The sequence below is a fragment of the Crinia signifera genome, chromosome 6 (genome assembly GCF_055691185.1).
Source record: "Crinia signifera chromosome 6, ASM5569118v1, whole genome shotgun sequence".
Classification (NCBI taxonomy): domain Eukaryota; kingdom Metazoa; phylum Chordata; class Amphibia; order Anura; family Myobatrachidae; genus Crinia; species Crinia signifera.
In genome coordinates, this window is record NC_139222.1 from 139,566,294 (window position 1) to 139,587,299 (window position 21,006).

At 42.6% G+C, this 21,006-nt stretch overlaps 1 protein-coding gene across 4 annotated transcripts in view; it reads right to left on the bottom strand.

Annotated features, from left to right (window-relative positions):
- The window catches only part of ATXN7L3 (ataxin 7 like 3), a 37,582-nt gene that overhangs the window by 2,032 nt on the left and 14,544 nt on the right, over positions 1 to 21,006 (bottom strand). For all 4 annotated transcript variants that reach the window (XM_083147395.1, XM_083147396.1, XM_083147394.1 and 1 more), the window contains exons 7-12: positions 20,615 to 20,660; positions 14,199 to 14,230; positions 11,170 to 11,238; positions 3,559 to 3,602; positions 2,061 to 2,132; positions 319 to 452 (exon numbers count right to left, since the gene is read on the bottom strand). In XM_083147395.1, the coding sequence (XP_083003521.1) occupies positions 319 to 452; positions 2,061 to 2,132; positions 3,559 to 3,602; positions 11,170 to 11,238; positions 14,199 to 14,230; positions 20,615 to 20,660 (397 nt within the window). The remainder of the gene's footprint in view (positions 1 to 318; positions 453 to 2,060; positions 2,133 to 3,558; positions 3,603 to 11,169; positions 11,239 to 14,198; positions 14,231 to 20,614; positions 20,661 to 21,006) is intronic.

The following is a 21,006-nucleotide window of genomic DNA, read 5'->3' on the forward strand; positions in this document are numbered from 1 at the left end:
CGAACCCATGACCTCAGTGCTGTGAGGCAGTAATGCTAACCATTACACCATCGTGATCAAGTGTAAATTATGCCCATTGTCTCAGAAGACAATATTTATCAAAAATCTAATTAAATATTGATTGAACCCCCAAAATTGCTGCTTTTTCCATGTATAGATAAAAATTCAGATTTAAACTAAATCTATAAATGACTAAAATTATGTGTGGAGTAATGATCTGGAATGAATGCAGTCATAAATATGACAAATATTTTATTTCATTCTTTACTAACAGCCTTACAAGCACATAAACACTTTCACTGCCCATAACTCTCTTACTGGCTTTGGAGGAGGCAGAGTCCGATGGAGAGATATCAGAGGATCCATCCCACGGCAGTCGACTCATTAGTGCCTGTCCCTCTACCACATCAAAACTGTCATTATCTGTACTGCCATCAGCCTCTGGGAGACAGCTGTGTAAGAGAGTAGTGTCAGCAATGTAGTACTGGGCATTATCCCTGCCTTCAGCAGCTTCTATTAAGCAAGTTACAGCAATAGAATAGTCACTGAGGGGTAGATATATTAAGCTCGGTGTAGTGATAAAGTTTCTTTTTTTTATCACCAGCCAATCAGCTCCTACCTGTCATTTTTCGAACCAAGCCTGTAACTTCAGTTAGGAGCTGATTGGCCGGTGATAAAAAACAGACACGATCACTTCACTGAGCTTAATAAAATCTGCCACTCAATCACGGAGCAACATTTTAAAATTGAAGGGTACAGGAAAACGACACTCCATAAAATCCCCACATTCAAAAAAATCCCAATAGGACAATTAACCATGCAAAAAAATGCACACCAGTAAGTTCTAAAAAATATGCACATAGAAAAGGAAACTGCTATTACACACAAGTTTTAAATATGTGACATCTAAATAATGTAAATTCTAAATATGTATTAGTTTGGAGTCAAGAGAAAGGGACAACATGATAAAAACTTTTAAATATATCAGGTGTTTCAGCAAGGTAAAGGAGGAAGACATTATTTGAAGGAAAATAAGTATTAGGACATGCACAGAAATAGGAGGTAAGTGGGCTCAGGGAAAATTTAAATGAAAACAAGACTTCACAGAAATGGTAGTGGACAAGCAGAACAGCCTCCCGTCAGTGATCGACCAACTAAACATTCTTGGGATAAACAGGATGTAGTTAACATCACGACGGACAGAACACCTGGCGAGGCACCGGTATACAGAAACCCGTCAGAATAATTTAGCTGAAATCCAGACACCGCTCAGAATCCTGACTGTGGCATTCCCGACAGTGCAATGCCAAATTTATGTATGGTGGGAAAGGTTAGGCTGCAAGGGATGGGAGGGGGAGATCAGACACAGCAATTAGGGTTAGGTGGAGGATAAGGATTACCATCCTTACATTGATAAAGTCGATATAAACAGCTCTTCAGCTTTATTATATAGTCAGCACACTCTGCCAACATTGTTTTCGTCAACCTAACAGTACTTTGTGGTTACTGATGTTGCCCTTACAAATGTTTGCAATATTTTTAACAATATATGAAAATGAACATATGTGGGTATCAATCCCTGTGTGCAATTTTCCATGGGGTGTGGTTTAGGATCCCGACGGTCATTAGCCCAATGTCAGGATCCTGACTGGATGGACTCAGACAGCATGGCGAGCGCAACAAAGCCCCTTGCAGGCTCGCTGCGCTTGCCACGCTCGCCACCTATTCTATTCTCCCTCTATGGGGGTTGTGGACCCCCATGAGGGAGAATAGCCGATGGCCGTCGGGAACCTGTCTGTTTTAACAGTCGGGATCCAGACGTCGGGTAAATGACTGTCAGGACCCCGTTCGGCACCCTTTTCCATGTGGGCTTTTTTCTGGTTACCATTAGAAGCATTAGTATAAATACTGTTCAATAGTAGAAGTGGCTCTAAATATAGTGTTCTTCCCCAATTTACTTTCACCTTTGGTGCAGTTTTTGGAAGATTTGACCATGAACCTTTAAAATATGCCTGCCATACAGTAGTATCAATAAAATAAATTTTAAAAAGGCCACTTACGCTGAGGAGCCTAGGAGGTAAACTCTGACAGATCTACGCTGATCATCAGTGTGTTGGGGACAACGTAATGACCTGTATGGATAAAGACGAATGTTACATGTTCATGTACTTCAAAGCCTAAAATCACCTCCGTGTGTATACACTGATAGAATAATCGTTGTCAGGTCAGAGCGTTATCTCATCTACAGAGTTGATTTGTAAAGGTGTACCCATAATTACTTGCAGCACCTGTATCGAGAAGCAGATTGGGAGTGTATAATATGAAGTAGAGCACAGGTTCTCAAAGTCGGTCCTCAGAACACCACATAGTGCATGTTTTGCAGGTCTTAAGCAGCCCATACACGTCCCAATGCGGGCGTGCGTTGTGGGCTGCAATAGCAGGGATCACATTGTATTGCATTGCATGCAATGCGATGCAATTTGATGAAACCTAAGTACAAAAAGTATGTGCAAGCACATACTTTTTGTACTGTGCGATGAGGTGCGCGGGAGCACGCACCTCAAAGCACACATCGGCTCAGCACGCTTAGCAGCGTGTATGGGCAGCTTTACAGAATCAACTGAAATAATTAGCTCCACCTGTGAATCTTTAAAAATGTGTCAGTCAGTAATGAGTGCACCTGTTGGGTGACCTGGAAAATGTGACCTGTGTGGGGTGAACCCCTGCAGATGTAACAAACTTTGAAGCAACCCCAGCAGGCATATTTTTAAAGTAGGGGGGTTCTCAAACTCTGTCCTCAGGACTCCACACCGTTCACATTTTCCAGGCCATTCTGCAGAGTCACAGTGCATTCATTACGCATTGACACATTTTAAATGATAAACAGGTGGAGCCAATTTCACTCGTGATTCTGTGAGGAGACCTGCAAAACATGCACTGCGTGGGCTCCAGAGGACACATGCATCGATTTTTCACGATTTTCGATTCAATTTTGAAGCAAAATCGAATCCTAAACTAAATTGAATGGTTTGTGTCACTTTCGATCTACATTCGATCTCCCGTTTTCACAAAGTCGAACAGAAAAATCTACTGAGCAGCCAAGGAAATATCGAATTCGATCTAGTAAATCGAATGTGTACAATGTACCATGAATGTATATCGAATTTGATATCTAATGCAAAAGTACAGATCTAATGCCAGATCCAATAGAAAATCGAATCTAACATCGAATCAAAAGAAAATCGATGTGTGTGTACAGGGCTTGAGTTTGAGAACCTGTGTGTTAAAGTATCAGAGGCATTGAAGGCTGCATGATGGTTACACCAACAGCATTTAGCTACTTCTGATTGACTGTGTGTACTGACCATTTCATAGAATAGTACTTCATTGATTAGTGTAATACTGTAGCTATATTAGGACAAACTGTGTCCACCTATTCAGATAATTCATTGGAGATTCCCATTCCTTTACAGGAATGAAGATGGTCATTTTATTTCTGTGCATTTTACAACAGGAGGAGGGAAAAAAAATAAAAAATAAATAGACCCCACCACTAACCTGGTGCACATCTTTTTGGTATGCTCCGATATTACACCACATTGCTAGGAGAAAGCAAATAAAATACATTTAAAAAAAGTTACATTAAACTGATTAACACCAAGACATGAGAGGACTAAGACTAAGCATAAGACTAAGCATATCCACCTTTGCTGATCAATACATTGCGTCAGAATAACTACTGAAACGTAACTTCGGAGACATCAGTTATAAAACTTCCCATGAGTAAGGTTCAGGAGATCACTCTAACATTGGGATAAAGGACTATTTGCCATTATAATATAGGCAAACATTCCAGTGCAGCTACTTGTATAGAAGTATTATCTTGTCACATTACATTAGAGAGCAAAAAGGTGAAAACTATGATCACCACATGCCCTATCTCCATACCAGTGGTCCTCCAGGCATACCAACAGTCCAGGTTGTATGGCTATTCCTGCTTATGCACAGATGGTATAATCAAGATGACTGAGGTACAAAAGTGGGTAGCCAGAAAACCTGGACTGTGGTGTGCATTGAGGAACATGACTGGCGCATATCACTTTTCTTCAAATCAAGTGTTACAAGTGGTCAGTGGGTGTCTTCTGTGTTAGAGAAGCATCCACCCCCTTACCACAGAAACAGGCTGCAGTGGAAAGGATGAGCACGACAGACTTATACAATTAGGAATAAACAGTTCACTTATTCAGAGTGTATTATTCAGCTAAGAACTAGAGGGTACTGTAGTGTAAAGGTGTATACACGCAGTGAGATTTAACTTTCTATTCGACCTCTATTTGATCTGTGTCTGGATCTGGATAGTCTTGTCTGCCAAGACTATTTTTCTATTATATTTCTATTAAATTTTGCTTGTATAAGCAAAATCGAATAGAAAAATAGTGCATAGATCACAGTGTGTACCCTCAGATCCAGACCCAGATCTAAAAGTGGTCTAATAGAAAGTAAATCTCACTGTGTGTATGCACCATTAGAGGTCAGAATCTGATCACTGTAATTTGGAGGGCAGGGTAATTTTACATACAAAGAACTGTGGCACTTATCTAAGGTTTCTTATATAGTGCAGAAAACTCAGTTGCACTTTACAATAGGAATTTACTACACCACAGTATAAACAAGGGATACTGTAATGCAGGCATGTCCAACCTGCGGCCCTCCAGATGTGCTAAAACTACACATCCCAGCATGCATTGCCATCATTCTAGCATTCCCTAATAGCCAAATTGTGGCAAGGCATGCTGGGATGTGTAGTTTTAGCACATCTGGAGGGCCGCAGGTTGGACATGCCTGCTGTAATGGGTCATTAGGGGTGTACATGCAGTGCGATTGACTTGCTATTCGATTGGGATCCAATTGCACGGCTAGCAAAACGCATTCAAATGCATTACATTTTGACTACAGATCTGTACTATATAGTTTTGCCTGAACAGTCTATTTTTCTATTCAATTTTGATGCCGAGCTTCGGGATCGAATCGGCATTGAATGTGGCTGAAAACCGTTTGAGGCCTAATCGATTTTAACTACAGTATATAGAATTCAAAAAATAGTCAGAATCACACTGTGTGGGCATTAATGTGAATTGGGGATATTTTGATTTCATGCAAACTACAAGGGTTCATAAAACAAACTAAGACTTCTGTGGGGCATAATATTAACTAGAGCCCTACTCGGGCATTATTATTGGGCATAACAATAAGAACTACTATGGAGAGGTACAACAACAAAATGATGTTCTAATTAGCGCTGTAGTCCCCTCCTCTGGGTGAAAGATAGTCACCAATAAATAAACTGAGCTTGGCAAATCTTCCGTCTGGTCATTCCTATAGGAATTAAGAACTGACCTTGGAAAATAGCCCTATATGCACGTAACAGTTTCTTTAAGTATTCTCAACCTCGGCATACATGGATCATGAAAGCCAATCAGATATCATCACCAGGTGGCCATTTTAATGCACACTCACCAGGTTAAGGTGCCCTATGTTCACTGAAAGGTTTCTTTAAATCCAACTCCTCCTCACAGGACACAGATAGCTTGCGGACTCCAAACTATCTATCTATACACACACACACACACAAGTTTGGGAAAACAGCACTAACCAGACTTTGTAGATATGATCACCGGGGATTCCAATCCCAAAATTAATTTAATTTATTCAGTCAAGGTAGAATACTTGCAGACGTTTCGGTCCCTTAGGACCATTCTCAAGGCAGTACAGCATATGCAGAGGTAACATCCAAAGTGGCAACAGTGTAACAGGGGCAGGGAAGCTCTGTCCGGGTCCCTGCTTATAAAGGGGAGTGTATCCTCCCACCGCCGAATTGCGCTCCACATCGTGGAACGCATGACGTCACTTCCGGGTAAACCCGGAAGTGAGTCGCCGCGATGTTAATGCGGCGCTGATCGTCAGTTTAAGAGGCGATCAGCTATTGCGGTCAGTGTGACAGTAGAGACCGTGGGCACTTATAGGCTAGTCATAGCCAAAGATACTGATGGGCGCACTTGCTGCAACTCTGAGGGATGTGAGAGCAGCGGGGTCACGTGATCGCATCTAGCACTGTCCATCATTGGTCAGTGCGGGTCACGTGTGTAATGGAGCTGTCAAAAATTTAAATATTGCCGTGGGATGGCTCTCTTGTCACACTGCTAAAGCAGGGAACCAGCTTGAGGGTGGGGAAAAAAAACAACTATACGGTATATGGACGAGCACACTGTTCACAGGCAGTATACATAGAAATAGAAAATGGAAGGTTAGATGTAGGCTATTTGCCTCTAAGGTAATGCTTTTAGATATAGGCAAGGTCATATGCAGGAAGTGTACAGATAAGGGAAACAACGGGATGCGGTCATCTATTAGAATGAACTTAGGTCTACAGTCATTAGGTCGACCCCACTAGGTCGACTGGCAGGAAGGTTGACCTGACTTAAGGTCGACATGGGCCAAGGTCGACATGACTTAAGGTCGAATTTGCATAAAGGTCGACATGAGGAATGTCGACTGGTCATAAGGTCGACATGGGTTTTTCACTGTTTTTTGAGCCGACATGTGCCTACAGGCGGTATTTCATGCCCTACCATCCACTAGGGCGTGGTGGGAGAAGTGCCGTGCCCGAAGCATCGCGAGCGAAGCGAGCGATGCGAGGGTCCGATTCTCATTGCCAACTGTGTCCATGTCGACTGTCGACATTCGGATCAAAAAACAGTGAAAAACACATGTCGACCTTTATGCAAATTCGACCTTAAGTCATGTCGACATTGGCCCATGTCGACCTTAAGTCAGGTCAACCTTCCTGCCAGTCGACCTAGTGGGGTCGACCTAATGACTGTAGACCGAAGTTCATTCTGACAGATGTCCCGATTCCGGGAAACAACACATATACATACATACATAAATAATGTAGACATAATAAGCAAAATGGACAAAATAAACACTGTGCGTACATAAGTTTCCAATTTATTTATACCGGGGTGGGACAGCGGCTTTCCCTCATACTACAGGGTCTAACATACCCAGGGGTGATCTATTGTATTATTGTGTGATGGTACTAGGGGTTGGCCTTTAAGTGAATTTAGAATCACACACTGGTGTTGTGTGACAGTACAGTCTGTTGAGGGGATCCTGGTCCAGGTTCGATGTTGCGGTACGTAACTATGGGGGGATGTGTCACCATGTGCCACCTGTATCTATTGGGCTTATTTATTGCTGGAGAGAAAACCGCATATAGGTTAATTATGTGTGAGGATAGTAGTCTAGGGGGTGGCCGTATTGTATCAAAAGGTGGGTCACACCGGTCCGTTACCGTCGGAGTGGTGCGCCGTTGGGTTGGGGACTTGAAGTCCACGCTAAAAATGCAACAAAATCGAAAATGAAAAAAAAAAAAAGTGAAAAATCTGAAAAAATCATGAAAAAAACATGCAAAAATCAGGAACCGGTGCCCTCAGTGTTAACGTAGATTTTATTTTAGATAGATCGTGAAAGGGTTGTTTTCATTCATTCCTCTTGGTGCAATGGTGTCCAGTTTGTAGATCCATTTACCCTCTCTTTTGCGCAGCAGTAGTGTTCTATCTTCTCCTCCTCTTGATGGTGGCGGAATCCAGTCGATAAGCTTGCATCTCAAATCTGGTACATTATGCCTGGCTTTGATGAAATGTCTTGGTACTGGTAGGTCAGCTGTTCCGGATTCTATTGCTTGGCGGATTGAGAGCCTATGGTTGGCCATTCACTCTTTAAATTTGCTAGTGGTCATACCCACATAATAAAGCCCACAGGGGCATGTCAGAATATAGACAAGGCGGTCCATATTACAATGGAGTCTGAATTTGATCTTTACTGGTTGTCCGGTGTAAGGGTGTGGGAATGTTGGGCCGGTGAGCATGCTCCTGCATGTAGTACATCCACTGCATTTGAAGCATCCCGGGCGCCGTTCAAGTAACCAAGTCGTATTTTGGGGTGTGTTTGGTTGTATGGTGGGTCTCAGCAATAGTTGCTTCAGATTAGGTGCTTTCTTGTACGCCATCATCGGTGGAGCTGTTTTGGATAGGTGTAATTGTGGATCGGAGTTGATGATCTGCCAATGTTGGCGAATTGATTTGTTGATTGTAGGTGCCATGTTGTCAAAAGTGGTTGTGTATACCATTCTGGTTGGTTTATCCATACTGTTCCTGGATCACTGGAGAATTTGAGCCTCGCTTTCTTTAGACATCCGTTGATGTTAGTGTTGGAGTAGCCCCTATCGCGAAATCTCATTGCCATCTCACTCAGTTGTTCCTCCATAGTATTTTTGTCGGAATTGTTGCGCATCACACGTAGAAATTGGGAGATGGGTAGGTTGTTTTTTAATGCTGGTGGGTGTTGGCTTGTCGCCAAAAGTAGTGTGTTCCTGTCCGTGGTTTTGCGGTATAGTGCCGTGCTGATCATGCTGTTGGTTAATGTGATAGAGATGTCCAAAAAGTTGACGGTGGTTTCACTCACTTCATGTGTAAATTTTACCGGGTGGTCCAGTTTGTTCAGGGCGTCTACCATCGCTGTAAATTCATCAATGGTCCCTTGCCACATGATGAAAATGTCATCGATATAGCGTTTGTAGAAACGCAACAGTTCTCCATACGTGGGGTATATATGGGTCTGTTCATACTGGTTCATGTATATGTTCGCATAAAACGGTGCTAGGTTAGAACCCATAGCGGTCCCTGATCGCTGGACATAGTATGTGTCACGGTAGAGGAAATGGTTGCATTTCAATACTTTTTCACTCAGGTCAAGAAGAAACTCAGATGGTGGTAGACGTTGTTGGTGTGTGGTCAGAGCTTGTCTGAGCGCCTCTATGCCTTCCTGGTGAGGGATAATTGTGTAGAGTGATCCAACGTCCATAGTGGCAAGAATCAAATCGTTCAGGTAATATACCGGAAATATCTACATTGCTCCTCCCGCTGTGTTGACACAACATCTTTATGGTTCCCATTGAGGAACAACTTTAAAAAGACATGTAACATGAAATGGGCTACTTGAATTGACTGACATCCCCATGCATCCCTCATGAATAGATTGTCGTTATTAACACTTGCATTGAATACTTAAATAATGATGTCAACATTGGGAGAGTCGACCATCAGTTATATATCAGGCTTTTTAAAATCCCACACTTCACTTACACTGGCAGTCTATCTATTATTTAGATATGTATATTTATTTACAGTGCTCGTAATTCTGTATGTAATTTTTCATTTTTTCACTTTGTTATAATCACCCCAGGCAGCGTGAGGCACTGAGGCTGTTCTGCCGCCGGCGGCTACGCAACAGAGGACCTAGTTACCATGACCACCCCTGTAGCTTGCGTTTCAAGCTCTAGTCAGTAACACATCCGGCTGCGCCAGTAGCAACCACGTCACTTCCCCCCACACACCCGCAGCAGCGGCAGACGGCGTACAGCGTTTCACGCTGCCCCATTCTCACCATCCCGTATTTAAGGTAAGCACTTGCATTTTTTGTTTGTTACCACACACACCTTGACAAAGGGGCATCGCCCCGAAATGTTGGTTGTTTTATCACCCACTGTGAATACACTGCTTTTGTACCAAGACCCTGGAGTGCCAGTCTTTTCTTCCTAAGTATCCTACTGTTTGGATGGGCACCGGGGCAGCTGATCACTTGGAGTGAGTGCCGGACCGCACAATCGTATATATTTATTATTTCCCTTGTCTGTACACTTCCTGCATATGACCTTGCCTATATCTAAAAGCATTACCTTAGAGGCAAATAGCCTACATCTAACCTTCCATTTTCTATTTCTATGTATACTGCCTGTGAACAGTGTGCTCGTCCACATACCGTATAGTTTTTTCCCCTCATCCACCCTCAAGCTGGTTCCCTGCTTTAGCAGTGTGACAAGAGAGCCATCCCACGGCAATATTTAAATTTTTTACAGCTCCATTACACACGTGACACATGACCAGCACTGACCAATGATGGACAGTGCTAGATGCGATCACGTGACCCCGCTGCTCTCACATCCCTTAGAGTTGCAGCAAGTGCGCCCATCAGTATCTTTGGCTATGACTAGCCTATAAGTGCCCACGGTCTCAACTGTCACACTGACCGCAATAGCTGATCGCCTCTTAAACTAACGATCAGCGCCGCATTAACATCGCGGCGACGCACTTCCGGGTTTACCCGGAAGTGACGTCATGCGCTCCACGATGTGGAGCGCAATTCGGCGGTGGGAGGATACACTCCCCTTTATAAGCAGGGACCCGGACAGAGCTTCCCTGCCCCTGTTACACTGTTGCCACTTTGGATGTTACCTCTGCATATGCTGTACTGCCTTGAGAATGGTCCTAAGGGATCAAAACGTCGGCAAGTATTCTACCTTGACTGAATAAATTTATTTTGGGATTGGAATCCCCGGTGATCATATCTACAAAGTCTGGTGAGTGTTGTTTTCCCAAACTTGGGAGTATCTGTATTTATATAGCCTTAAAAATGTAAATCACAACTTCTTCGTAAACTGCTTCATTGTCACATTTTGAACTGGATAAGCTGACGGGTCACCTAAAATGGTCATTTGTAATGAACATTCCAGATATTTATGTGGCTCAGTTGTCCTTTCTAGGACAAGAACCCTACAAATTAACCTCAGTTGGTTTCTGTGACACATATGAGCCTACGCAGTTCTTTTCCTTCAAAAATGAGAGCCAGGCATGACTGCACTCGCAAATCCACACCCCAAACTTGGCTCAAAGAACAATACTAAACGGCAAGATACGGCGAGGCACATGCTACAACCACATAAGCCATTTGTAAAGGCCTCTCTTTCACATAGCATGACATAATGCACAACAGATGCAGAGAACTATACATTTCCTGTCAATTTTTGCCAAGGGCCATTCAAAAGCAGAATAAATAGAACATGTAGGCCTTGCTGATGAAAGCATCAAGAAACTTTAAAGACAAAAATACTATTCTGTGAATGGGTTATTTGAGGTTTGGTTGCTATTTTTAAATATACCCTATGATTCAGCCTTGTTCAAAGATAAATATATCAGATTATCCATAAAATTTGCATTAATGCAGATTTACTAACATTGGCATATAGGGTAGAGGAGTCAATGTCCTTACCGTGGTTAGAAGGGTATGTAATTCTTCTGGACCAAGATTTTCATAACTAATTCCTGCACTGCTGCTGTACTGTAAAGGGAGAGGACAATGATCTCTTTATTACATAAACTTTAAACATGGACTTCACTTCTACAGAACAATCCAAATTGGTAAATAAGCACAACAACCACACTTTACGGCAGCCCAAACTGTCTCAAAACCACTCGTAGCCATATGCAGGAGTAGAAATGAGCTAAATTAGTTTCAGTGCAGTTGCTGTCGTTTTAACGCCGAGGCAACCCTTGAGCCTAATTGGATTGTCACCATAGAAGGCCTAACAACAAGTTACAAAATGAATCAAATTAAGACAACACCTTACAAAAGAGCATACAAATGGAAAAACAGTAGATTGGAAATGCACTTAAAAAAATAAAATAAATCTAAATTTGATGACAAGCTCAAGGTAAGAGAATATTTCACCTCCCACATGATACTAATTGTTAAATCAGTAAATATGCTGGTTTCACCTGGGGCAACTTATTAAGCTGCACTAAACTAAGGTCAAGTGACCTTATGTTCAGTGCTTATAGAACAATCGTTGGCCAATCAGATTGTGGATGTATTTCAGCAGCAAAATACATACTTCACATGTGGGAGGCCTGATCTCCTGCCGTTAGGTTAGTGAGGGCAGTAAAGAGCAGTATTCTCCAAGTTTAAAATTTTTGGGAGGTCCGCCAAGCAAGAGACGCCCTGCCCTTGTGGACTCCCAAGTCCCTTGCACACGGACGCTGATTCCGGGTGGAGCATCCGATAGGAAGATCATGTGACAGACATGGCTGAGCCAAGCCGACATCACACATGATCCACAAGCTGTCTGCATGCGCCAGTCCATATTTTCTTCACCTCACGGTAACAAGGGACAGCTGTGTCTCTGTCTTACGTATGGCTGCAGTAAGCAGATACTTTGACTTTCGCACACAGTGTAGATGTGGGGACCGGAGCACCAGGACTCCCCTTTCACGCTTGTCCCGGCAGCCACTAAACACACTGACCCCGGACATGGCCTCATACCCTGCACAGCAGCAGTGAACGGATGCACTATCCAGCAGCTACTGCACAGTGCGTGGATCGGAGCGCCAGGTCTTCCTTCTCAGACCTATCCTGGCACTGCCACGAACACTATGACTATCTCAGACAGAGAGGCATTGAAAGGAATTCGATAGCTGTCTCTTGCCACTCGGTGCAGATGCGAAGACTTTTGTCACGAGTCTCCCCAGAACTGTAATTAGCACCCTCTGCCACACCAATAGGGAACATTATTACTTGCCCAGAATTTGTTGATACATAGAGCTTGTGGTGTTACAATCTGGTCCAGAACTCTATAAGGAGTCGGACTTAACATCTCAGTAGACCCACCATTTGGGTCCTGCTAACTGGTGCCTATAAACACAGGGGATTTTTTTCTATGTGCAGTTGTGCCTAGCGGCATCAGTAGTTGTTATATACCTATGCATTACAAATAATACTGGTTATGAATGCCGACAGACTGATGTAAAAGTACCCAGTTAACTGTGCATATGTTTTCCCCCCCCTCCCTTTGTATAAAAACATACACCACAAGGCCAGGTTTAAAGACTTTAAATACTTTAAGAAAAATCCAGAATACTCCACTAATTAGTGAGTAGAACGTACATGTGCAGCAAGTTGCCCCTAAAAATAATAACTTTTATTATTCCAACAGCTTTCATCTCTAAAGTATGTTCCTTTATGTGGCTCAAACAGCTTTACTAGATAAGAGCCAGTGTGTAACTGGTAATGCAGTAAGCGATCAAGACAAACCCTTTCATTCAATTCTATCACATGTCCCATGAAAAAAAAAAGAAGGATTCTCTCGCGAAAAAAAAAGGGGTACTTGTTTCCTAGAACGGCCACAATCGTGAGTGATCGTGGCTCTTAATTAAGGGACACGATCCTCACGATGTGGCCGATTTTTTACAATTTTTTCCCTTTGATTGACAGAAATCGGGTCAATCGGTCGGTCGCGACCAATTAAAATCGGCCGCGATGCGACCGACCGATTGACCCGATTTTTCCATAGACTTCAATGTTAAAAAATCTTTTAACATTGAAATCGGGAGGATCTTGTCGGTCTTGTGCCATTATAATGGCACAAGATGAGATGGACTTGATTAAGTCCATCTCACATAGGGAAAAATGATAAAAAAAAGGTGAAATGGGCCAATATGACCCATTTCACATTTTTTATGTGCCCGCCATGACCCCACGATAGACGTCAACCCGAAGCGTGGCGAGCGCAGCGAGCCCGCGAGGGGCGGCGGTGCGCGTCCTCCGACCTTTTCATTCCCCTACTATCCACTAGGGCGTGGAGTGAGAATAGAATAGTGTGGCGAGCGCAGCGAGCCACCGAGCCCGAAGCGTGGCGACGCGTATACCTGTGAAGTTATACGCGGGGCTCGCTGCGCTCGCCACGCTTCGGGCTCGGTGGCTCGCTGCGCTCGCCACACTATTCTATTCTCACTCCACGCCCTAGTGGATAGTAGGGGAATGAAAAGGTCGGAGGACGCGCACCGCCGCCCCTCGCGGGCTCGCCACGCTTCGGGTTGACGTCTATCGTGGGGTCTAGCCCACTTAGTAACATTTGGGGGGGCAATTGAAAATAATCAGGTGAAAAAAAAAAAAAAAATCGGGTGAAAAATCGGTCGGTCGGATCGGTCGCATCGCATGCGACCAAATCGCATGCGATGCGATCGATCCGATTTTTTATCTTACGACCACAACGATCTAAATCGTTGTGGCCGTGCTAGGAAACAAGTACCAAAAAAGGGTTCAGTAAAACGTGTGTTGCGTTTCTGAAGAGGTGCGCTTATTTGGGATAGGTTTTAGCTGCTTGAGGCAGAACCAGCATAATAAAATTTAAATGTAGCATAATCCAAATGATACAAGCTAAGGACATCATTATAGGAGCAATTGCCAACCTTGCCTTTTATTTCTTGATGCTGTAAAGTAAGAAATGCAGGCTAGAACTGTACCTTAAATGGGTCCGTATTAACAGAAAGATCTCCTTAAAAAAAAATATATATAAACAAAAAAAATTAAGTTTCATGAAAGAATTAAGAGGGAAAAAAAGACATATCATAATATATTTTGGGATATTCTAAGACACATATACACACACAACTGCACTGAATCAGCATGGTAAGGTCCAGACTGCTGTCTGTACAACTAGATCATGAATCTATGAGAAAATCCTAAATTGCAGCAAAGCCCTAAATCAAATACCTTTCAGAGGCCATATATTGCCAATAAAATCAATAACATTGTAAGCCAGATGTAGCATATCGATTCACTAGGAGCTAGCCATACTTGCCCGAGGAATCTTCTAATCAAATTACAGTGCAGCATTTTCTTTTACATGAATTACAACATGGCATTACTGGATGCAGTCATTATTGAATATCAACACTGAACATATTGGCATGCTAAATGCTAACATTCTGCACTGACCAGCACCAAGAAGTAATGGGGTCTACACAGGTAGCAATTTAGGGGCATTTTCTAAATGATCTCACTAGAAAGCTTAGAAAATGCCACTACATTGGGCCGTGTGTCGCGATTGCCCAGCGTTTAATATCCAGCATGATGGATAGTAATCAGTCGGGGCCAGTGCTCTCACCAGGGAACACTGGCCCTGACAGATTGCTCAGCACACACTGCTGTGTGCTGAGTGAGCTTACGGAGGATTTATCATCTCAAGAAATGATCCCAAGGAATGAAAACCCATAGGAAAAAAAAACCCACACATTTAATACAGGAAGTTCTTCTATGTGACTTCCTCTAAGTGATTTATTTTTATTTATGCACCTTTGAAAAGTATTCTCCCTTACGGCTTGTTTTTTCCTATAATCTAGTTTAAGGTGTGGGTGACACCTTTTGGGGGTTTATATTTCAGGCCACATCCTGCACCGTAAGGAAACCTGACTCCATCATGGCACTAGGCTATCAGTAATGTCGATATTCTATTAATGTCGACATTATGAATGTTATTTATGGCAATATTATGAAGGTCAACAAAATATACCATACTGGCATTACATATGGGTTTTGTGGCAGAGAAAACCTTTATAATATAGTCGCCCTCTTCCTATGAGGTGGTTCTGGTATAGATGATAAACAATATGTCTAAGAATACAGTGAAGGAATGTCGGCACAAGCTAAAGATCAACAGGAGATCCATTTTTTTGTTGTTGTTAAGGTCATCTTGAAAACCGCTTTGATTGCCATGCTTTGGGCATGGTGCCTCGCTGCGCTCAGCCCACTATTAACTCTATGCCCACTTGGATGGTAAAAGTATAAACCAAGTAAAAAAAAAAAAAAAAAATCATGAAAAACTTTTTTTGAAGACCATTCTTAGGTGTCAACCCAGAGATCACATGCCATATGAGGTGTGGCTATTAAATAAAGTGACTGTATTTGTAAAAATACACCATACTGAATGAGTTCAATAGGAGGGGGGAGAACATGGACCCTGAACTATTCCAAAATGGTTTTGGAAGTGTCAACCCCCTTACGACAATAGTAGAATTTTTGTTTTGAAACTTAATATTTTAAGTTAAATTGAAGAAAATGGCCACCAAATCTTTCTGTATGCTAGAGGCAGATTGTATGTCATGTACACTTGCGTGAATGGCATAAAAGATTTAGCAATGGTCATGAGGAAGTAAAAGGTAATAAACCTTCACATGAAGATCTTCCATATCAAAATCAAACAAACGTTGATCGACTCAGCATCCAAAAAGCAAAAATGGTAAAACACGGGCAAGAAATGGTTGGGTAAGTTTCGCATGAAAAATCTTTACATGACAAAATATTGAGATAGGATAGTTTCAAGGCTTCTCACTACCGAGCAGTAAGAAAATCAAAAAATAATTCGTACAGACATTTTGGTATAAATTAAAGAGGATGTACAAATTTTAGATACAGGTATTATTACCTGTAATGAAATATGCAAATTATACTTACAACAATTTATTTTCTTCTGAACCACTCAATGGCAGCCATTACTCTGGGTTTATCCCCCTCTCCTGCAGTGTTAGGCAGGTAGATTTGAAACTCCGCCCACCTCGGGTATATAGCACCTCCTCCCCTTTGCTCCACAGTCTTTTGAGTGTCTCCAGAACACCATCTTATAGAACCTTGGGGGGGGGGGGGATATTACTCTGGGATATACCAAAGCATAATAAGAAGGGCGGGTAAATAAATACACAAAGTCAATTCAAACTTCAGAAAATATATTAATAATAAATCACAGCATAGCTTGCTGATGAACATTTCTCCTGAAGTGGGCATGAGATACATCGATGTTACAGTACGCAGAAAAGGTATGTACATAGGACCATGTTGCTGCTGCACATATATCTTTTGCAGAAACTTGCACCTTTCTCGCCCAAGAGGTAGACATGGCCCTGGTAAGAGTGTGCCTTCAGCCGATCAGGAACCTCGAGACCCTTTTCTTTGTACACAAACGATATTGTCTCCTTGAATCCAACATGCAATGGTAACCTTAGAGGCCGCTTCGCCTTTCCTTGGACTCAAATGGAGTGTAAACAATTGCTTAGATTTCCGTATTCCTTCCACTCCCTGGAGATAACAGGAAATAGCTCTCCTCACATCAAACGTGTAATTTCTCCTCTTCCTCAGGATTAGGGTAAAATGCTGGAAGAATGACCTCTTGATTCAGGTTGAAATCTGAAATTACATTTGGCAGGAACATAGGGTTAGTTCTCAGTACAACTCAATTGGGAAATATATTTAGGTAAGGCTCTTCTGCCCCATAAAGCCTGCAATTCTCCGACTCCCTTGGCAGATGTTATGGCTGTGAGAAACACTACCTTCCAGGTAATGAACTTTAGAGGAATTTTCTCAATACCATCGGGAATGGAGGGAACACGTAGGCCAGACTGACGTCCCAACTTAGAGAAAAGACATCTATCCCCATTGCTCCTGGTAGATGGAATCTGGGATAAAAGTGATTGACCTTCTTGTTCTGATTCAAAGCCATCAGATCTATTTGCGGTATGCCAATTTTTTTTTTTTTTTTTATTTCCACAAAGAAATAACAGGCGTGACCAGAATCCTTGACAGTTTTGCTGACCTAGAACTGCTCCCCATCCTGAGGCGCTTGTGTCTGTCGTCAATACTACATATTTTGGTTGGAGAAGAGATGTGTTTCTGGATCTTAATTGTGGGCTCAGCCACCAACTTAAAGAATTCCTTGTTCTTTAACTTAGTTTTATTTTGTCTTCTAAGTCTGTGTGATCATTTATAAACTTCAGAAGGTACTTATATGTTAGTTGGGCGCCCACTAAGCTATTTGCTTAGTTTTCCGCATCCCCTTGCGGGGCTCGCTACGATTCAGGCTCCGTGGCTCGCCACACTATATAAAATCAACTCTGTGGGGGTATGAGCCTACTAACTATAGTGGGCACCCAACTAACATAAGTACCCTGCAGAACATCTCCTTGGAGGTCTCTCATCCTCCACCTTGCCCAGGGCATGACTTCTATGGTACATGTTAACATTCCCAGCAGCCGTAGAACTTGACGCAATGCAGTCTTCTTTTGACCTTGAATTATTGATGCTAATAGTTGAATCCTGTCGCATCTTTCCTCTGACAGATTATGTAGTCTACTGTATCTATAATGACTCCTAGAAAAAGTAGATTCTGGTAAGAGGTTAGGTTAGGTTAAAGGACTCTTTTCTGTTGATCAACCAACCGTGAGACTCTAGAGTGGAGATTGTGATCTCTAAGGCGTCCTCTACAATCTTCCGAATACCAATAGGTCTTCCAGATAGGACCAGATTGCTACTCCCAGCAGTCTCAGATGAGCTATGAGGCCTGCCAGAACCTTTGTAAAGATTCTCAGGCATGCTGAGGAGAGGCAAAATGGGAAACATGTAAATTGCAGATGATCTAGCACACATAGCTTCAGAAATTTTCTGTCCCTCTTCAATATGCAAACATGGAAGTAGGCGTCTTTTAAGTCTATTGAGGCCATGAAGTCGCCTTGCCTGACTCCCAATAGAATAGACTTTAGTGTCTCCATGTGAAACTTCTTTATTTTCAGACACTTGTTCAAATCTCTGGAGGTCCAGGATCGCTCTGTATCCACCGGTAGCCTTTCTTACCAGGAACATCTTGGAATAAAACCCCTTTTTTCTTTCTTTGAATGGTACATGTTACACTGCCAGATTCCATCATATCGAACACTGTGATGAAAGGCTTCTAATTCTTCTGACTTCTGAGGATCCCTTGATTGTATAAATCTTCTTACAGGGAAACTGTCGAATTCTAGATGATACCCTTTTGACACAATCAAAATAATCCATTTGTCTTGTATGGAATGACTCACGAACCTTCGTAATCTTCCTCCAATCTTATGTACTGGGAACACTCTGGATTTGACTGACCTATCTTCAAATAAGCAATCATTATCTTCAGCCACTTCTGTCTCTTTATAATCCATAGATTTATAGGATATATTTAAGAAGACTGTCTACTGTTTCCAGATTAAATGATCTGTCCTTTTTTGGAATTCCCCCAGCTTCCAGCTCAGACTTCTCAGAATCTTCACCATATAACAAGGGGGATTCAGAATCATATTCAAAGTCCACACTAGTCTCAGACCTAGTTCTTTTAACCCCTTGCATGCCTTTTAATTCCTCTTTAGTCATAAATGACTTTTTCATCTAGTCCATTAGCTGTTGGAGGTTGACTGTTGCACTTCAGCAGATACATTACAGTCCTTGCAAATATTTTCCTTTCCAGAAAAGATTTTATCAGGTGAAAGACAGTTCTTTGATATATTCATAGTCTTGGAAGTACTCTTCTTCCCAGCAGCTTTAGACACACTAGGTAAAAAGATAGATAAAGACCAATCACTACACTATTCAGATTGCACTTACCTCTCCACAGCACCTAATGGCTTAGGGCAGAGGTTCCCAATTTTTTTCGAATCACGGCAGCCTAGAGTATCAGATTTTTTCCACGTCACCCCTAGAACCCCCCAAAATACATAAAACTAAGTAGATTGTGTTTATATGTGCTTCTTAGATTCTGTTATGTGGTAATGGGCATGATTTGCTTTTTTATTTTTTTTTACACATTTTATGATTAGCAGCCACCAGCACGTGTTTTGTCCATAAATAATTTGAATTGGTCCTGGACCTCCAACCTGGGGCACCCCTGCAAGTGTCCTGAGGCACCCCAGGGAGCCACGGCACACAGTTTGGGAACCACTGGCTTAGGGGTAGAAGGGCTGGCTTCAGGATCCATGTTGAGCATTTCCTATATCATTCAACGACCAGAATACACACACAGGATAACATTTTGACTCAATTACCGCCTTACATATACGGAAGGTGGGTTCAAAGCGCGGCACCAGACGCTACAGCATCATTTCCGCCCATACTTAGGCTTCACTTACGCCCCTCCTAAGGTTTCCAGTGTCTGTGGGATCAGCAGAGGAGGCGGGCGCATAACGCGATCAGCATCAAGCGTCACTTCCGCCCCTTCACCGCTTACTTCCACCCTGTCTCGGCGCTGCGGCTTCTCCAAACAGACTGGAAGTCTGAGCGGCATAGTGACATGGCTGCATGGGGGGGGGGGGGGGGGAGCGGACCCCTCTCAAGGCAACTGCCTGGTAACGGGGTGTAGAACTTATAGAGCAGGACACCACCTGGTATAAGCCTGGATCCGGACCTTCTCCCCGGGATGCCATTCCCCCTTCCAGCAGCACCTACACAGAGGGCTCTTGCTAGGAACAAAAGAGTAAGTCCTTACACAAAATCAACAAACCTATACTGAACTAATCTCACTGGATACAGGAAAAAGACTGTAAAGCAAAGGGGAGGAGGTGCTATATAACCGAGGTGGACGGAGTTTCAAATCTACCTGTCTATCACTGGAGGAGAGGGGGAATAATCAAAGAGTAATGGCTGCCATGGAGTGTGAGGAAGAAACATGGACCTTCCAGTACGATCCTGAAACAAAATGCAAGTCTATGCAATGGAAAATATCATCACCAAGAATAATAAAAAAAACAAAAAAAAACCATGTCAAAGCAAATCCAAAGCCAGGTTTTTTGTGCCTTTCACCTCAAGAGTGGGATTTTGAAAGACTGGGTACCAGAAGGCGTAACATTCTATCAACATTACTACAAAAATGTAAATCTAAAATTTTAAACTGTGTGAAACCATCTATAGCTCCTGTGATCACCTGTTTCCCTCTGCGGCTCCCCTGGCAGAGTCTCTTGTTCATCAGCAACCATCTCGGGTCGCTGATGAAAACTGGACACTGAGCAATATATTGCACCATGTGTACACAGCTTGGTAGAGGACAGCTGGAGAGCCACAGATTACTTAAACTGGCTATAAAAATAGCACTTACCATTTTTGTGTTTTATGGATTTTGATCTTCTTGGAGAGTTTGGGTTCTGAAAGCAAGTACAATCATTGAATACAAAAATAAAAAAATTAAGTTGAAATGAAACAAGCAATGTTTCAGGTAGGAAAATACTTGGGGGAGGGGGCCTCTACTAAAAAGACAATGCTAGAGTAAACAGACAAAAAAACAAACAAAAAAAAACACATCATACCCCCCAAATGCATGGAAGAGGGAGATCAGTGGCACTCACCTGAAAGTTGAGGGCACAGCCTCATGGTTCATATGATCACAAACCATGCCCTGTTTCATTACTGTGAGGACATGCCCATTGCTCTGTGACCTGCTGGCCATGCCCACTGTCAATCTCTCCCAATGAAGCAGAGTAGCAAGAGAGG